Below are 20,449 nucleotides of genomic sequence, written 5' to 3' on the forward strand. Positions count from 1 at the left end.
CATTAGAATCTTGTAGCCTCCCTTTTGACTTTACTCGTCAACTTAGCAGAGAAGGACATACTAAGTTTACCACTTTCTTAAAAGGACATGGGTCAGACAGGTAGTTATATTAAAATTCTTTCTGTCTAAGACCATGGAAGGGGGACAATGATGTCTAAAATGTATTGAATTCTTTTTTTAAATTGATTTTATTATTTTTTTAAATACACGACAACAGTGGAATGCATTGCAATCCTTATTACACATGTAGAGCACAATTTTTTCATATTTCTTTATATAAAGTATGTTCATGTCAATTTATGTCATTATATAGGTACTTTTTTGCATTACAATTCTTAATATATACCATGATTTTTCATATCTCTGTTTGTATATAAGGTACATGCCTGGACTCATTCCAAGCACTTCTATGCATTAACTAATTTAATCCTCACAAATATTTCTGCTGTACCCTCAATTAGCAAAGAACTTAAGAATTATCAGGTAGCATTTCCTGTGGTCAGGGAAGACGGGGAATAAAAATGGAAAACAATGCCAGAAGTATGGAATTCTAGACTTGCATCCTTGCCCTAACAAGGCTTGAGAACACTGATTCTGAAGGGTGAAAACAGCTAGGACTCCAAAGGGCTTAGATTCTCTGCCTCAGCAGTGAACTCTGTTGTGCCCAGATGCCCTGGATTGAGGTGGAGATATGGCTCTTCCCCAGGCGCTGGCACTGGAGCATTGAGGAAGATGACTTCCTATTCTAGGGGACTAGGATTGACCTGAAGATCCTATCTACTAAAACCAGGAGGGAATTAGAAGTCCGTGGAGTGCTCTGAGTAGTCCAGAATTAAAGATTTCAGCTTATGAAGATTTTTTACCAAAAAAAGTTGAGGGGGGGGGGTGAAAGGCTCTGAAGGTTCTTTATGTTTGGATCATCCCTGCAGAGCTATTCTCTTCAAATCACTCAAGGCAGTCCTCCCATGCACTTTTCCAGGTGATATCTCTGTTAGTATATCTCACCAGGTGGAGCTCCTAGAGACCTCACAGTACTGTGGATTCAATCAATAGTGTAAAATCAAACAGCCTCACAGTCCACTACTCCTGGGGAACCTTCTATCTGCCCAAGACCATCCTCAGTCTCAATGACTCTGGCCTTGCCAAGTGTTTTTCATCCATACAGTGTTCACTGGCTGTGGGGTGAGTGTCAGGTTGTAGATCACAGTTGCATCCTACTCCTTGCTTGATACTTAACACCTTGACTCGCTGGCCCTGTAGGGTTGTGAGTGGCACTTGCCTCCTAAGAGACACCCAATAACGGTGAAGCTGGAGAGAGATACGCTGGCATCTATCACCTCCTTAAGAAATATTCATACCTAGTCATTATCATTCACAAAATAAAATTAAAATTCATTAACATGATCACTGTGCATCTTCTCAAAGGAGAAGATATTTTAAAGATTTTATCTATTGAAAGAGGTTAGCACAAGAAATAATATTTAGTCAATATGGCATCTGTAGTCAGAATTATCTATCTAGGCATACCGTTCTCCTTCATGGAAGCTTTATTCAAAACATATATGACCTCATAGAGTCCTCCTAGAGACCCGGAGCTGCTGTAGTGGGTTCCATAGGTTTCCAAAAATCCAAAATATTCTCCCTTCTCATAGGTAGTTGGCAGAGCTTTTATGTCATCTAGGAAAGTCGTTGTCAGCATGACATTCCGATTTCTCATCAGAAATCGACCCAGATCAATCACTCCTTTCACACGCAGAAACATTTTTTCCTTTGTTATAGATCAGTGGAGGAAGAGAAATATGATCTTTATCACAATTACTTCAAGTAAATCATAAAATCTAGAACTTTCACCAGAACAAAGTTTTTAACAGTGACCATGAGAATATCTGAACTTAAAATGCCATCAATACCAACTGCTGATGAGAATGTACAGCAACTGGAACTCTCCTACCTTGGTGGTCCAAGTGTAAAATGATAAAGCCACTTTGGAGACCTGTTTAGCATTTTTCATAAAGTTAAATACACATCGACCCTACAACTAGCAATTCTAATTTTTCATACAGTAAATACATTTTTTTACAAAAAGACGTGTATATGAATTTCTTAGCAATATTAGTCCAGAATAGCTTAAAATTGGAAACAGCTCAAATGCCAATGGACCAAGGAGTTGATGATCAAATTGTATGTAGCATGTTCACACAATGGAATACTAGTCAGCAATAACAAGGAACCAACTATTGACACATATACTATGTAAGTCTGAAAATATCATTTTGAGTGAAAGAAGTCATACCCAACGGAATTTAGACTGTATGACACCATTTCTATAAAGTTCTAGAACAGGAAAAACTAAGCTACAGTCAGAGAAATCTGGTCAGTAGTTGCCACTTGATCAGTAGGAAATTGGCTGTGAAGGGCATCATGGAATTTTTTTTGTGGTGATGAAAATATTCTGTATCTTGTTTGGAAATATATGTTCTTTATCTTCTTCATGACTTTGAATAAGTATACAGTAATCAAAACTTCTGTAACTACACATTTAAATCTTTATATTTATTGCGTGTAAATTATACCTAAGTTGATTTTAAAATGTTTAAAATGGAAGGAAATGTATACATTATATATAAAACACAATCTTTGTATTTTGCAGACAAGAAGACATTGACTGAATAACATCAAGTTATTTGCTGCAAATCACACAAATAGTCTGTGACAGCATCTTTACTAAAAATGTAGGTCTATGGTCTCTCTGTTCCATCTACTATGTTCTCCCAATCATTAATGACAGATAGGGAAGACAATGTTTTAAACCACAAATCTTAAGCTGGCCTAAACAATTTGAAAGTTGAGTGTTCCCAGGACCAGGAATTATGGCTTCAATTTCCAAGACAATACTAAGACACTAAACTGTGTGAATCAATGTCTTAGCTTGGCCCAGGCAAAACTAAACTATAATTGACATTCATTATTTTACAGATGGATCTTTTGAGGTTTTGCTGTCACTGTGGGTGTTGAAAACATTTTATTTCTTTTAAAATATGTATCTTGATGTATATGAACATTGCAACAAACTCTGTGTTCCAAAGGGCATTGCCCACGTAACTTAACTTTTGGAGTCAGAGGGTGGGTGGATCAGCCTCTAACAACAACAACAAAAGTACAGGAACTTACTCCATACGTTTGAAATCATAGAATCTCTTCATCTTCTGACTTGCATAATAATTCTTAATGGAGTGCACAAAGATGCACAAAGTGAACTTGGATTCTTTTATGCAGTTGCTAAAACTAGGAAGTCTATTTTAGGATTTGGAGTCAGACATATGATGTTCTTGGGTTCAATATATTTCAAAGATAGGTTTCAGTCATTTCATTCCAAATATGCTATTACTCCTTCTGGCTTAAAAAACAACAAAAATTCTTTTGACTTCACTTGCCTGAGTGCTTGCTACCCATTTCTTGGCCCTTGTTCAATGCAAAATTCCTTGAAAAAGTTTTCTATACTATTTCCAATTCCCCTCTTCCCAGTTTCTCTTAAGTCTAACTCAATCATGCTGTGCTCTAAGGCAAAACTTCTTTTGTCAAGGTCACAAATGATCTCAATGATCAATTTAAAATTTTTCAGTGACCTGTCACATGGAGAAAAAAACCATCCTTTATAATGGACTTTGGGACCCATCATGATCTAATTCAAGGGGACCTCTCCAATCTTTCTTCTTCCCAGTGCAATCTGACCAAGTTATCACATTGGATTTTTTCTACCTTAGCCACTTATCTCCAACAATTTCTTCTTCCAAATACATATCCAGCATCTAACTGCTTGGCTATTTCCTCTCCTTCAAATCTTTGCTCAAATTTCATATCCTCTGTGAGACTTGCCTTGAGCTTTCTTTTTAATACTATCACTTGCTGGGTGCTCCTGATTTCCCCTATGTGACTCTAATTTTCCTTTTTTTCATAGCACTTATCACTTTCAAAATACGATATAGCTTCTGATATGGATGTGAGGTGTCCCTCAAAAGCACACATGTGTGTCAATGCACGAAAGTTTAGAGGTGAGATGATTAATCTGATGGGATTAACTGAGTGGTAACTGCAGGTGGGTAGGATGTGGCTGGAGGAGGAGGGTCATTGGGAGCATGGCTTTGGGGTACATATGTGGTGGAGCTGAACTTAGTCTCTTTCTGCTTTCTGACGTGATGTCTTGAGCTGCTTTCCTGCACACCCCACTTCCACCTCGCCATCAGCCCCTAGGAATGGAGTCAGCTGCCTATAGACTGATACCTATGAAACCATGAGCCTCCAAATAAACTTTTCCTCTTTAACATTGCTCCTGTCAGGTATTTTCATCATAGAAGTGTAAGATCTGACTAAAACGGCTTTCTTGATTTGCTGTCATATTTATCAATTTTGGCCGTCTCCCTCTGCTAAACTTTCAACTGCATGAGGACAAGAATCTCTGTCACTGTGATTTATAGAAGTATTCTCAGTACCTGTGACAGGGCCTGGCCATATAAATCTACAATTAAGTATTTACGGATAATTTAAAAGATTTCCAACTATACACTTTGGATGGGTATCCATGTGAAAATAGAGGCTATGTACAGGCCCATGCACAACAATTACACAATTAGGCATAATGCAAACCCCAATAGTGAATTATCGTCATTACTGTGATTACTTTAATGTGGGGAAAGGATACCTAAAGAGATGACTATGATATCATGAAAGGAAGAATGAGCATTTTATCAGCATCATACTGATTACAAAAAAGAACATTTTACATTTCATCATAAAGGTGTTGAAACTGACTTTGAAACCTGGCTTAAGTATAAAAACAAACACATTCTCAAAGTCTCATATTAGAGGTCTGATTACAATGTCAGTAGACCAATTTCACGTGCAACATGAAAATTTCCGGGCATCATTACTTTAGAGACACACTTTGTAGTAAGTACTCAGTCATTGTTTTAAGGCATTGCAATGTAGCCAGAATTCCTAAGCACAATCTTTCCTTGTAATTGCAACAGATGTATAAATCGAAAGGTCTGTTACCACAGTTGTCAGTCAAAACGTCTGCTCTGAGTTCTCGTACACACCTCTGCTCATGTCCAGACATCTGATCCACTAACTACTGTCCAAGATCCCATCAGCTTTCTCCAGTTGGTATCATTCTTCCTGAGATCTGACTACCTATTTGAACACTTGGTGTAATTTGTTTTGTTGTTGTTTTGTTTTTCCTCTCTTATCATCTTTATCTGCTCTAAAAACTTACAATTAGAAGAGGGGGCTTGGTTAGTTAGAAATATACCGCATTATATTCTCTATATTAAATGTAAGGTCTTACCTTCTTTGAAGAGTATGACAACAATTTCTGATAAGCTTCAGTTTTCAAATATGAAAGTTGAAAACTATTCCTGGTATTTTTGCGATTTGAAGAGTTTGTTTCCTGAGAGGTTTCCTCAACTGCAGCATTTTTAATTGCTTCAGTGAGTGTAAATTTCAGCGAGATATCTGCATTGAAACTTGATGTCTTCTGTCGGAGAATGCTTTTGAATACTTGAATCTCTTCTTCAAAATTTTCAGTTCTCAAATTTTTATCAACTTTGGTCTGTGAGAGCATAACCATGTGTTATTAGAAACAAGATGCAAAACAAAAGCAAGAGCAAAAAAAAAAAAAATCAAGCAATTATTAGAAATGTAGTAGAGGAAAGGAGCTGAGAGGGAAGGTGCTGGAGCCAGGTTTCTGGATTGCCAACACAGGCTTTGTGTCTTTGAGGACATTTCACAGTAACCCCTCTGTGCTTAGTCAGATTTCTAGTCTGGAAACAAGGATACTCATTCCTAGCCCAAAGGTTGTCATGAGGATTCAGTGAGATAATCCACATGAAGATATAGAATATAACAAGTTGTCAAAAGCTAGTATCTTATTTTTTTTTAACTTAACCATTGAGCCATATACCCAGCCTTTAAAAAAAAATTATTTTGAGACAGGGTCCCACTAAATTTCTTAGGGTCTTGCTAAATGGCTGAGGCCGGCTTTGAACTTGCTATCCTCCTGCCTCAGCTTCCCATGCCACTAGAATTACAGGTGATTGCCACTGTGTCCAGCATCAAAAGCTAACATATTAATAATTAAAAAGCAAGTAGCAGGGCTGGGGTTGTGGCTCACCAGTACAGAGCTTGCCTAGCATGAGCAAGGAACTGGGTTCCATCCTCAGCACCACATAACAATAAATAAATAAATAAAGGTATTGTGTCCAACTACAACTAAAAATAATATTAAATAAAAAGGCAAGTAGCAGAAGAGATACTTGTATACTCCCATTTGTGGGTAAAAATAAATGAAAGAATTAAGATAATACTCAAAGCTTATGGGCCAAGCACAGCTTAAAGTATTTTACACATTAATGAATTTAAGAAAGGCTAGGACATGAGCCCTGAGCTTCCTGGCTTTGAAAATTGTTCTTCTGAACTTTATTCACTAATCCCTGTCAGAAAAAAAAATTCTTTTTTTTTTTTTTTTTGCATTTAAAATAACAAGAGCTGGATGTGGTGGCACACATCTATAATCCCTGTGGCTCTGGAGGCTGAGGCAGGAGGATCCCAAATTTAAAGCCAGCCTCAGCAACTTAGTGAGACTTTAAGCAACTTAGAGAGACCCTGTCTCAAAATAAAATATATTTTGTAAAAAGGTTGGGGATGTGGCTCTGTGGTTAAGCACCTTTGGGTTCCATCTCTGGTACCAAAAATAAAACAAAAACAACATCAAAAAACAAGAAAAAAAGTAGGTAAAAACAGTACCTGCCTGTACAGGAGAAAACCTGAAGTGGGCATCTAGGGAGGCAGCAGGCTTACTTGTCCTAGCATCATCTTTTTATCATTTGGATGTTTTGATTTTTTAAAAAACCTCATGTATTTTGCATAAAGAAAAACCTCAACTAGGGGCTAAGGTTGTGGTTCATCGATAGTGCACTTGGCTGGCATGTGTGGGGCACTGGGTTTGATTCTCAGCACTGCATATAAATACTTAAATAAAATAAAGGTCCATCAACAACAACAACAAAAAGAATACACACAGACACACACACACATATAAAAGAAAAACCTAAACTAAAAAGCCTACTTAAAAATAAAAGTTTGAATTAAGATACTCTTTGCCAACTTGTCTACAGTCAGGTATGGAGGTACTATGGATTGGATATTGTTCAAATGTGCTTCCCAAATTTTCATATGTTGAAATTCAGTCCCCGTTGTGAGAATTAAGTGGCAGAAGCATAATCAGAGTATGGTGTTTAGAGAATGGGCCTTTGGTGTTGAGTAAGATCATTACAATGGAGTGCCCAGGATGTGGGCCTTGACCTTGTGTCTCCAGAACTGTGAGGCAAGACATATCTCTTTTTTAAAATAACTCACCCATTGTTATGGTTTAGATGTGATTTGTCCCCAAAAGCTCCTGTGTGGAACAATGAAAGAAAGTTTGGAGGTGAAATGATCAGATTATGAGGATCTTAACCTAAGCAGTGCATTAATCCCTTGGTGGGGATCTACTGGATGGTAACTGTAAGTAGGTAGGCAGTGGCTAGGGGACTTGGTTCCCTGGGGGCATGCCTTTGGCATATGTATGTTGTCCTTGTTGAGCGGAGCTGTCTCTGCTTCCTGGTGCCATGTTCCCCAGCTGCTTCCCTCCACCCCACTCCTATGTCATGATGTTGTGCTCCACCTTGGGCCCTGAAGAATGGAGCCAGCTGTCTAGGGACTGAGACCTCTGAAACCATAAGCCTCTAAGTAAACTTTTCCTCCTCTAATTTTCCTTGTCAGTACTTTTGGTCACAGAAACAAAAAAGCTGACAAAAACTCCCATCTTGTGCTATTATGTTATTGGTAACAAAAACATTCTATCACACAATTGTTCATATCAATGGTTCAGCTTCCTTTTCAGAGAACTTCTGAGATAACTAGAGGAAGAAGAACAGGACACCTGTGTTTCAGGCAGTGTCATGGATTGTTTCTGGTAGCATGTCTTATATGGCTATCGTGCATGGGGAACATAAAGTTATTACTATCTAATAGAAAGACTAACTCATATACAACTACCTTTAAAGCAAGGCTTTCTGGTTAAATGCCCAATATAACAATGAAAAACATCCCACTATTACCATTTTCTAATTAGAACATTCCAAGGTCTTCCCAGTGACTTCAAGATAAAATTCACACTATACTCATTCCAAGTTAATGTCTCCCTGACTATGTTTAGTCATCAAGCCAAATGTGACTTCTCATAACCCATGCTTCTTTTCACCATAGGGCATTTTTATTCTTTTATTTTCTGGAATGTTCTTTTATTCTCTTCCCCCACTCTTCCCAGAACACACATATTGCACAAACTCAAACACATAAGGAAAACTTAACTTTTTCCTACCCCTGTATCAAGTCCTAGCTTAAACATCACATTTTTAGGGAAACTTCTCTTGATATCACAAGTTTATAATTTTTTTTTTGCTATAAGCACTCATGGGACCTCTAAAACACTCTTTGAAAACCAGTTTTCTTATAGCTGCTTATTGAATAGACTTTCAGATGGTAATCTTGCGTGACACACAAGAAGTATTCAATAAAAATGTATCAAATTTAGTATGTAGAGCTAATAATAGCTAATAATGCCAACTAATATTTGTTGAGAGCTTACTTTGTGCCAGTTACTTAAGAATGATGGCAGAATAAGACCTTTCAGAGCTCATCCCCTGGCAGAAACATCAGCTTGAAAACTATCCCCTAACACAAATATATTCAAAAGAGCTGAGAGATTATAGCACCTGGTATAGCAAAAAAAAAAAAAAAAAAAAAATAGGAAAAGATGCATGGATAGGGGTAGGAAGGACAGTTTCACATTCTTCTCTTACCTGCCCCTCAACCTCAGAGAGTGCACTTTAGAGAGAGAAGCCCTCCATGTTGAGAATGAGGCTGGACTTTGCCTTGAACCCCAGGAAGATCCAGAACCAGGCAAAGCCCCATAGTTCCAGACTGTGGACTGAGACTCCAGTCAACTCCAGTCCTAGGGCAAAAACCAGAACTCCAGACACTAAACAGACTCCTCACAGTGCTAAACCCCAGACCATCCTCAGTTCCACACCAACCATTGTGATCCCAGGAGCCCTGCCTCTAGGATTGCCCCAACCTTCACCATTGTGTGCCACTATAAAGTTATCACCTTTACAGAGAAACTAAGAGGCTGGCCACAGAGGTAAAGACAGGGAAACTGTAAAATGTAGAGCTGAGAACTCAAAAAAAAAAATAAAACAATGCATGAATAACTTTTCTCCCATCATCCATGGCCAAGGTTACCATGTTTGGTAAGGTTACCATGTTTGGTAAGGTTACCATGTTTGGTAAGGTTACCATGTTTGGTAAGGTTACCATGTTTGGTAAGGTTACCATTAAGAAAGTAAAAAACACGAGTGCTACTTTTAGATACATTATCATCTCCCTCTCGCAAAATTTCATTCTTTTTTCTGTTTTTTAAAGAGAGAGAGAGAGAGAGAGAGAGAGAGAGAGAGAGAGAGAGAGAGAGAATTTTTTAATATTTATTTTTTAGTTTTCGGCGGACACAACATCTTTGTTTGTATGTGGTGCTGAGGATCAAACCCGGGCCACACGAATGCCAGGCAAGCATGCTACTGCTTGAGCCACATCCCCAGCCCCAAATTTCATTCTTAAAGGAAGTAAACATATCACTCTTTGGAAAGATCAACAACCCCAAAGTTTCCCTTATATTTGAGGGAAACTGATTTTATTCTGGGTTTACAGGTAAGGGAAATGTGAAAATGTTCTCACTTATAAACAAAGTGCCAATCAAAAGGTCCAGATATTGAAGTCTTCAGTGTCCCTAGGAGAAGAGGATAACATCAGGCTGCACTGGGTAGTAATTAATTTATAATATTATTTTTGAAAAATGAATATTGATCACATTTATTTAAAAGTATATATATGTATATGTGTGTGTGTGTATTTTACAAACTGGTGTGACTGACATCAATAATAATGCTTTATATAAATAAAGTGGATATTACAGGTCTTCTTGACCATGAGATCATTTAAAGTGACATTTAAAGTTAACTTAGAATAAGTTAACTATTATTATTTATTGTATCTTACTGGAATCAAAGAAGACATCTCTAAAGGTGATAAATATGATTACTTTGAATGGGGAAAGGGGGCAGTTTATGGAAGGTTCTAGAAAATTAGGTGACTTTAAAGTAGGTAATACACTTGAAATGCCATTACATAAGGCAAAAAACATTTTAAGTAATATTTTCACAAGACATAGAGAAGTTTGAAGTTAATGAAAATAGCCACTCTTATTAGTTAAGCATTCTCCACAGAGAGCAATACTGAAGGAAAACACATGTAAAAATCAGTTTCTATGGGCATGGGAACTAGCAAAAAAAGAGGAAAATTTAAGTAGCATGCAAGGAGTGTGATCACTACTTAAATCAGCACTAATTTAATTTTTAGTCCATTCAGAATCTTAGCTTATTCTTGTTGGGGAGTCTGAGTATTTACCAAATCTTTATCACTAAGTGAATGTCACTGAAGATTGATTATAGACTACCGTGTGTTTCTAGTGAGATGCAAGCTACATCTCCTTTTCTTTAAGCAGATCTTAGGTATCTATTGGATTTCTCACCCTGTCTAGTACTAAATTTATTAAAGCAAATTTCAGCTGAACCATGTTTTCTCCTGAGGAGAGACTCACTTCATAGGCCAAAGAAGCCACATTCCAGGGTCTTCGATAGTACGTCAAAGTGTTTCCATCCCGAACCCTGTCGCAGAGTCCATTGTAGAACTCGTTGTCGAAAGGTGTGGTTAAGGGATCCATCCCTAAAATGTTGATTCTGAGAATAAACAGAGTAGTGTCAGTCAGGTGTGCGAAAACCACATGTAATGCAAGGTAGCCTTCCATGGCTGTTTGTGAGACAGCTTCGGGTTGTCTCACTGTCACCCAAGATGTGTGCAGTAGAATCCCAAATAGCAGAAAGAGCCTGTTCACCTCAGTTCTGTGTTTCTGGCAGAAAGCATACCTTAGGAGGGCCCTCTAAACTCTTTGGCAACTAGGGCACTATTTAGAGCACAAAGAAGGAAATGCAATAAGCAGGGCACATGGGACCATCTGGCTCCTGGAATCTGAGCTCCAGTGCTGTAACTCTTACCTAACCTCCCTCAGTGAACCAGGAACTGACGCTGTAATACCAACTATTTAAATTATTTGAGAACAGAGCATCTCAGGGGGACAGTAAAACATATGCATGTAATTTTTTGTCTATGAATCAACATTGGGGCTCTTTCTCTCTCTCCTCATTCTCTTTAAATTTAAGCCTTTTCCTCCAGCTGTCTCATTGCTGGTCAAGAGCCTCATTTCCCTCAGGCATATATTATTCCCATTATACTTTCCAAGATGAATATAGAAATCTCAGCGTCCAGCAAGGCCTTCTTAAAAGTTCTACTTTTCTTCCCAGCAGAATATTTTTATTTGGAAAGCTTCCATTGATAAATAGGAATCTTGTTTAGCTTTTTTAAAAAAAGTTGTTTGATTTGGAGGCTTAAAAACAATATATGTACAAGAAATGGTTCTTTCTGAAGTTCTGCTTTGTTAGTTGCAGGGGCACAGTGTTGCTGCCTAGGCTTTGTTTGGAATAAATGGCCTCGAGTCAGGGAGGCCCAATGAGGTTTGGTCCTCATACCATAACTCACCTTAGCATAAAAGCAGAAACTTGTCCACTTCTCCGGACCACATTCTCAACTCCCTTGAGCTGGATTATAAATCTGAACATTGATTTCAAGAGCAATTTGTTGAAGTGTGAATAACTGACTATAAACCCATTGCTAATGCAAGAATAGTTGAAAGAACATCTTATTGCCAGTGGATTAGTTAAAAACATTTTCACATTAATAGCACATTATTAGCCAATTTGAATCGACAAGAAAACAAGCATTGTTGCTCAACTTTAGTGGAAAGCAAGTTAAGGAATTGATAGGTGAATATCTTTTTCAAGACTGAGGTATAGATTAAGTTAACCATCTTTTACTACCTGTTGCACCAAAATTACCTTTCCTGGCAAAAATTATGACCCTAAAGTTCTAATATAGTGCCCCAAGTATAGTACTATTATCTTGAATAACAGAAAAAAAAATTATAAACCTGGTTTGCTTTCACACTTTGTCCCTTATGACAGGTCAACATTTAGTCCTAAGTTTTGATCCATCCCTACATCTATATCCTTGTTAAGGCATTATGATGGGCCAAGAGCAGGTCCCTCTTCCCTGGCTTTGTGCTTAGCCATGTGACATGCTTTGGCCAATAGCATGTAGGTGAAAGTAATAGAGGACCATTTGGAAGCCTGGCATAAAGATGCTTCCTTTGTCTCTTTTTACTCTGTTGTATTTGTGCCATTAACTGGAAAAGGAGTTCTGATGGACAGTTGCTGCAGTTTCAGCCTAGCTGCTCAGCAGCTCCAGTCTGTCAAAACCTCAGGGAGACGCAAAGCCACCCTAGCCACTGTGGCTTGAGGCAGAGCTGCCCATCAAGCCACATCTTGTGAGCAATTAATTTTTATTTTTGTTTTACTGAGGTTTTGATACAATTCCTCCAACTCAAAGATATAAAACTATGGAAAGAAATCTATGTATTTTCTTCCTAGGACCTCAACTACATCTTTGTTTGATAGAGAACTCTACCCTCCCATGTACCTGCTTTAAACAAACAAACAAAACCCCAAACACTGCATCTCTTCACTTTCAGCAAATAATGAAATTAACCTGTGTGCTGTATTGTGTTTGTAATACACAGGGTGATATTAAGACAACTAATGCACAGTCTCCACTGTCATGAAGTTGAGAATTTGAAGCTGGGAATTTGGACATACAATCACATATTTGAAAAAAAATATATCAGGAAGGATATACTTGGTCCAAAGGAGTGGCAAAGGTAAGTGCTGCATAAATCCAGTTTTCCAAGAGGAAGAGATCATCATGGGAAAGTCATAAAAAGAGTTTTACATAAAGAGGATTTGGTTTGGGCTCTGAAAGGTGGGTGCTCTGGAATGGGGCTAAGAGGACAGGAGGAATAGTATGAGCAGAGGGAATGCATGGGATGTTTGGGATTGTGTTCTTTAGATTTTCTGTTTGCATACTGTAGAAAAGAATATTGATAAGCTATGTTTTCCTGCACCTTCTTAGCATGACATCTGAGATTTTTCATCTTTAGCTTAAAATAGTTGCAAGGGATAAAATTTCCAGCATTTGGTAAGTACTTACAATATTTTCTACTTCAAAAGAATTTCATAGTATTTTGTTGTATTCTTTTTCTTAATAAAAGTAGATTATTTTTAGAGCAGTTTAAATTTTTCAGAAAAATTGAACAGAAAGTACAGAGATTTCTTATATCCTCTGTGTCCTCTTTTATTCTTGATTTTTAAATTTTTTATTTCTTTTTCATTCCCCACAGAATGTAATATAGTTTATGCTTAAAACATTTTTATTGGTCACCCTGTTATACTTTCTCTACCAAAAGATATATTAGTTGGAATTTTGAAGTATTAAACATCCTTTGACCCTAGAGCCTAAATATTTACAAATTTCTTCATCCTTGATAGTATATATAAGTATACTAAAATTTTCTAAATTACTGAACACAGTGAAATTTTATTGGAAAGTTATCTCAGTGAAATAAACATGGCTTTTTTTTAAACCAATAAATTAGTTTCTGCACCCATAGGTGAAGATTACTTAAGTTCCTGGAAGAGACAGAGTTCAGCAACAATTTTATTCTTCCTTTCCATTTTTTACAGGTGTAATAGCTGATACACTTCTATAAGAATAGAAGGAATTTTGTCAGAGAAATCTCACTCAATTCTTTGGTTTTCTGAGTTATATACCAAAAAATATATACAGAATGGTCTTTTACCAAAATCATTTTTGTAGTACATTAGCTGACAATCATTTAGGACATCTTTCAACACTGATGCTAAAACAAACAAGCAAACAAAAAAAATGGACACCATTCAATTCCCAAGGCATTAAATTCCAATTGAGTACCTATATCTGGAATCATATCTTAGGTTTTCCACCTTGTAGTAAAATTGTATATATACTCTGCTTTGGGAAAGTAGGAGATAAAAAAAGAGTCAAGAAGGAGAATGAGCTTGACAATTTGAATATAGTTCAATCGTCTGACTTATTAATCTCATGAAGAAATGTTCATGTGGAAGTTGAGGATTTACTATAGCAAATTGGTTCAATAATTAATACTTGAACTATTACCCTAAAATGTACCTGTCTCCCCCTTGGAAAGTTTGGTGCACTCACGATAGGCACACGCTAGTCTGAGGGTTATTTTATAGAACAGCAAGCTGACCAGTTGGCTGGATCCATTTGGAAAGCTACAATAAAGCTGAGACACAATCTGAAGCACAACTAAGGAGATGTTTCACAAACTTTTGACTGGATTCCACTACTACAGAGACAGCAAGTCTACTCTAGAATGAGCCAATTTTTTTTTTTTTTTTTTTTTTTTTTTTTTTTGCTAAGAAACATGAAAACGTCTCATGAAAAGGAAGTCATCACCTGGGAAATAATAATAACAAAAAAACCATGTGTTCTTTGGCAGCATTTAGCAATGCCTGTTTTCACACCTGCTTGGAGAACCACAGGCAGTTCCAAGTTGCCAGGTGAATTAATGAGAAAGCTCCCTTTACAGAAGTGGTGCAATGCTTAGATCACAAAAAAAGTAATCCCTTTGCATATTGTACATCATTGGCAGCTGGTTTGGATTTATATCTTTTGATGAATGCAAGATGGGTTGGAAGATTTCCCTAAGCGCCTCAGTCCTTCCTGATACAACTGAATTCTCCTAGCATGGTTATTCAAATGAGAGTCCTTCAAATGAAAAAGTAGAAATTAATTAATTAGTTCAAGTGCTGTGACTTTCTGGCATAAACGAATCTGACTGTATGTGCCCGTTGATAGGTTTCGTTGAAGATTTCTAGACTAAAGTATGTAGAAGCAGTTTATAAGCATGTTGCTATGATCAGGGTGTTTACTCCCATGGCTTCTATTTCTCATACAGTCTAGATCTGTGAATGAGAAAAACAAAGACTTATAGTAAATAAAAATGGAATGTTAATCATTTTGAAGAGTATTATTATTTAAATATTCCATAGCTGTAGATGGACAGAATACCTTCATTTTATTTGTTTAGTTTTTTTAATGTGCTGTTAAGGATCAAACCCAGTGCTTCCACATGCTAGGCAAGTGCTCTGCCACTGAGATATAGCCCCAGCCCTTGAAGATTAATGAGTATAACACAGCATGCTGCGTTGACCTCTTCTTAAATATTAATTAGTAGTTTATACTAATCTCCTATATTCTTAATACAAATATTTGGATAATAGATAACTACTTAAGGAGTTTAATTTTTAAAGGTTAGTTTTGCTTTGCAGAAAACTTATTGACTTATAGACTTTATAATGATATGGAAGAAATGTGGGGGGACCATGGAGAGAAGGAAAGGGTGGGTGGCTTGATGGAAAACAATAATTTTATATGAGTCAGAGAAAGTTGGGTTTTAGTTCACAAAAAACTAGCCAAATGGCCTCAATTATTTCATTTAGTTCTTATTTATAAAATGAATATAATATCTCCTCTAACAATCTCACAAGATTATTATGAAAAGCCACAGAGATACAATATACAAAGATTTTGAAAAGTTCAAAGTATTATACAAATGAAAATTGTACTGAAAAATAGGTCTTATGAAGACTAAATTTGTTATAGGTTTTTATTCGTGGTAATGGGGAATTTAATAAAAAATGCTGATGGACTATCCAGCTACCTCATTTTTCACATCTGCTGCTGTCCTTTCCAAGAGCTGGGGCCCCACCCCCTATGCCTTGAAGTCTCAGCCCTGTGACAGTCCCCAACACCTGCCAGGACCCTGGTAAAGCACAAGGTATTTAAGGATTCCTTGCTAGCTCTCCGGGATTCATCATTATGAAACTCCCTGGCAAAAGCTATGTAATAACTTTTTCTATTCCCTGAACAAAGGAAACCAATAGATTATAAATTATTGTTTTTTAGCTAAGTGGACCAAAAATTCTGTATTTTTTTCCTATAAGACAAAAATAAATTTGCATTGAGTGAAAATAAATAGCACATGTAATTCCCTGTTTCAAACTCTTTTGTTTAGATTAGAAAGAAAACTGTTTCTTGGATCCAAAATAAAGCAAAATAAAATAGTAGTGGGTTTTCAGCATGGACTCACAATGTCTCCCCAAGGGGAGCAGCAGAAAGAGTTGAGGCTCATTTAAATGCACAGTGATTGGGCTGTGAGGTTTTGGACAACATCCATACAACTGACTGCCATTTGCTATGAGGCTCTGAGAAAATCCACGTGAATCAAGGTCCCCACCTCTAGACTAAGGGCCAGTGGCACTGTGGGCAATATTTGAGGCTGCTTGGACAAGTTTTATGAGGTGAATAGAGGGTGTGTGACATATCTTCTCTAGTGCCTAACTCTTGGTATTCTGGAGTTTTGTTCTTAATTTTGTTAAAAAAGAAGTTTCTTCTTTTTCACTTTAGCCAAACCTGATATAGAGACTTTATCTTAGGAACTGCCAAGCACTTTGGTGTAGGATTTCTAATTGACATTTGGGGTTGAGCTGTCCTGTGCGTGGTAGGATGTTCCGCAATACTCTGGTCACTACCCACCAGTAGTCACCTACCAGTAAGCAGCACTCACCCCAATCTCCTCCAAGTTCTGACAACTAAAACGGTCTCTAGATACTGTTGGATGTCTCCTGGGGTGTGTGGGTGGGGAAATCACCCCTCATTGATAACCCCTGTCTTAATCCCTCTGTCAGCCTCACTCTTACCATTTCCCATTTTCTTTTCTCTAGTATCCTCATTGAAGCTCTAGAGGTCTGACCCTGAATTTCTTACAAGGAACCCTGTTTCAGTCTTAACTGTTATCAACTGCCAGTATTTCAGAAAATGCTTATATACAGATTTTTATTTTTAATTAATTCACTTATCTACATACCAAGTATTTATAATGGAATTTAATTTCATTTAATTCATTTACTATGAACCAGGCACTGAATTCATGAGGATAAAGAGACACACTGCATTACAGATGGTGAAACATAGCCAGGAAACCTCTGTCGATGCACTGCTTGGTGGGAGAATAACTGTGTCTTGTTAGGGACAGATTCACCCAGCTTAGGACAACTAAGGGAGACTATGTCAGGGACATTCTGGAATGCCCTCTGACTCTGGAACAGAATAGAGCCTCAGATCTATGTCATTATTCCAATTCTTGGAGCACAGAATAGTTCCTATTGTGTATATTCCTGAGCTCTAAACTCCAAGACTTCCCTTAGAGCTTACAGTCACCTGTTCAGTCTCAATATTCTGTAGGGAAAATGAGTGGCACTCTCAGAATGCTAGAATCTCTTGAGAACTTATTATCAGGTATTGTTCCAAGAGTAGTTCTAATGAAAGACAGCCTTGTTGAGAATTCAATACCAGACCTACTACTGGCCACTCAGTTCTAAATGTTAACGTGTCAAGTCAAGTTGATTTTCCGACATTTCATCTCCCTCTGGATTGAGAAGTAATATTCTGATAGTTGAATCCATTCTACAGAGCCCTCCTGAGGCAGGCAGTTTAGCCAAAGTACCTTCTACTTTCAACACATTTCCAGGCTAAATATATTTTTTAAAGGTACAGAGCCAAAAGTTGCAGCAACTGTGTCCTTCATACAAATCATTCTTGCACCGTATCCCAGTGAGAGTGTTGGAGTTTGCCGTCACTCCTAGTCATCTGGAAAAAGCATAAATACAGACCCATAGCCAGCCGTTCGTGCCAGCTCAGACTCTTCCACCACTCGGTCACGGCAAGGCGGACGGGGATCACTGTCACAATCATCCTCATCTGAAAAGTCTCCGCAGTCATTGTCGCCATTGCACAAAAGTCGCCTCTTTATGCATCTGCCTGCAGTCAAAATCAGGAAAGACACTCTGCCAAATGTGTTGAATTTCTTTGCACAGGGCATGTCGATGTTGTTAGGGACACTATCACATTTGGAATAAAAAGCATGTTTACTTCTCTTCGCTCATGAGCATGCATAGAAACCCACAGTGAGAAACTGGAGCGCAAGGATTACCTGTATTGCACTCAAAGTCGTTTCCGCAGTTGTCCCTGACCTCCTCACAAGGCTGGGTGGGCACACACTGCTGTCTATCTCCCAGAGCATCCAGGCAACTTTTCCCATTAAATTGTCCAAAGACTTCGATGGTCCTTGAGCGAAACTGCGCAAGATCAGCTGGAAAGGTTAGACTTAGTAAAGCCCCAGTGTTGCTGCCTCTGGAGCCCAAAAGACTCAATGGTTGTAAGAGAGAAGTAGAGGCAGTTACTGAGTAACTTAAAGTAACACTTTGCAGTCTAGCTTTTGCAGTCTCTCATGCCAAAGATGAGGTCTCACCATGTTCATTAAGTATATTGCACAACATACAGTTAACCACTTATCTACACGTGAATATATCTCTTTTGGGGTTGAAACTTAGTTTGGGGGTCTGCTGCCTCACAGCCATTTCCCTGGAGAGGCAAGGAATATAGTATCCATGGGGGGAAGTTGGGGGAAATGTAGATGAACACTTACCATTTGTCGGAGGCAAGGATCACACTGTGACCATCCACTCCAAGGGCTCATTCTGCAGTCTATGGGCAATGGAGAGCCATTTCCTTGTATTGGCTCTTGGCAAAAACTAAGGTAATAAAACACTCCAAATTAATAATGACCATTATTGTGTGCCTGTTTCTAAGAAGTCTTCACAAACCAATTTAATCTATTTACTCTGGAACCCCCTTCCAAATCACACACACACACACTATATATATATATATATATATATATATATATATATATATATATATGCGCCATATCTCCCATTTGACACTTGACCACATGGTATTTTGTATTTTTTATTTATCTTTTTGTTTACTTTTTGGATGGTATCATGGCTTGACTTTCAACCTAACAATAATAATGACAATAGAGGAGGAAAACTGGCTCAGTAACCTGACAGGTGGTTCACACTGATTATTCTTATATTTCCCACTAGATGATGAATTCATAGAAGTTAGAGATCTTGTGGCCCTTTCTTTGTACACTGCCCCTCACCCCCAAGCATCTAGCAAAGCCTGAAGTTGCCTGGTTCTTGCATAAATTTGAGCCAGCCAGCCTGGCTGTTGCTGCAGCAAGCACCTCGTAAATCAGGCTTTCCCTCTCCAGGGTTCTGTAAGAATGTTCCAAGCTGGATGCTCCACCACTTCACACTCCACTTCTGGACTTATTCCTGATCTTGTGGAGTTTTGCCATCATACATTTTGGCATTTATAGCCTCCCCAGATGCAGGGCTCAGCAACACTTTTCTGGCTTTGAACTTCCCTCTCTCCCTTGGTTCACCATCTGGATCTCTTCTAGTCACCACACCACCTTGGATGGTTATTCCAATAAATGACAGAAAGGAGACCAGACCAAATAAAACCAGAAGGCAACAAACAAGAATGCTACAGATTTCCTGCCTCTACCTCCCTTCCAAGTAAGGCCAATGCTTCCACAAAAGCTCTTGAGTTCAGCTCTTCTTTATGACTTTAATCAGTGGAACATCACCTCCACTTTAGACTCTTCCTCAAAACCTTTTCATCTTTAATGCAATGTGTTCAAATCAGTGAGATTAAATGAAAACAAACCACTAAGTGAACAAGTAGAACATTTCTCTTGAACTCTACATTTTCTTCCAGCTACCTTCATCTCCCTCCTGCCATTCACCATGATGCTTCTTAAAGGAATTGCCATAAACATGTTTCTCATTCCCTATCATGTCTCCTCCCCTTCATCCCTCCATACTCCTGTAGCTACTTCTAAATTCTCTGAGTTTTTAAAACAATTTTCTTGACAAAGAAAAAGTAGTTTCATCCCAGATCTCTTACTCCTTACCTTCCAATTGAGGAAGCTAAGTCCTTATTTCAGTCCTTATTTTATGGACTTGCTCACAGCATTTAATGCAATTGACCACTCTTGCTTTTAAAGCACACACTCTCCCTCTTCCCTTAGGCTGAATGACACTAGACTCCTTTGTACTCATCCTCTTTCTTGTGTGCTGAGTGCTGTATTTTGCTATGCCTCCTCTTCTGACAGTTTTCAAAGCTGGTTTTCCTTAAGGTCCTAGCATGGACCTCTCTATCTTTTTTCTCCATTCTTTCCCCAGAGTTTGGCTTCCACGTGTGTGCTAATGACACCTGTAGGGAAATCCAAAGTCCAGACATCTCTCCTGAATTTTAAATGAATCCAACTCCTAACTGGACATCTGCACTGGGACATCTTCATGGCCCT

At 38.0% G+C, this 20,449-nt stretch overlaps 1 protein-coding gene across 1 annotated transcript in view; it reads right to left on the reverse strand.

Annotated features, from left to right (window-relative positions):
- C9 (complement C9) overlaps positions 1–20,449 on the reverse strand; it is a gene marked incomplete at its 5' end in the record, with an annotated part of 49,581 nt that overhangs the window by 15,132 nt on the left and 14,000 nt on the right. The window contains 6 exons of the mRNA XM_081304583.1: positions 1,528–1,768; positions 5,345–5,608; positions 10,754–10,892; positions 17,898–18,045; positions 18,218–18,362; positions 18,713–18,818. Coding sequence (XP_081160709.1) covers positions 1,528–1,768; positions 5,345–5,608; positions 10,754–10,892; positions 17,898–18,045; positions 18,218–18,362; positions 18,713–18,818 — 1,043 coding nt within the window. The remainder of the gene's footprint in view (positions 1–1,527; positions 1,769–5,344; positions 5,609–10,753; positions 10,893–17,897; positions 18,046–18,217; positions 18,363–18,712; positions 18,819–20,449) is intronic.

Source organism: Spermophilus citellus (assembly GCF_964194105.1).
Source record: "Spermophilus citellus genome assembly, chromosome: 1".
NCBI classification, from domain to species: domain Eukaryota; kingdom Metazoa; phylum Chordata; class Mammalia; order Rodentia; family Sciuridae; genus Spermophilus; species Spermophilus citellus.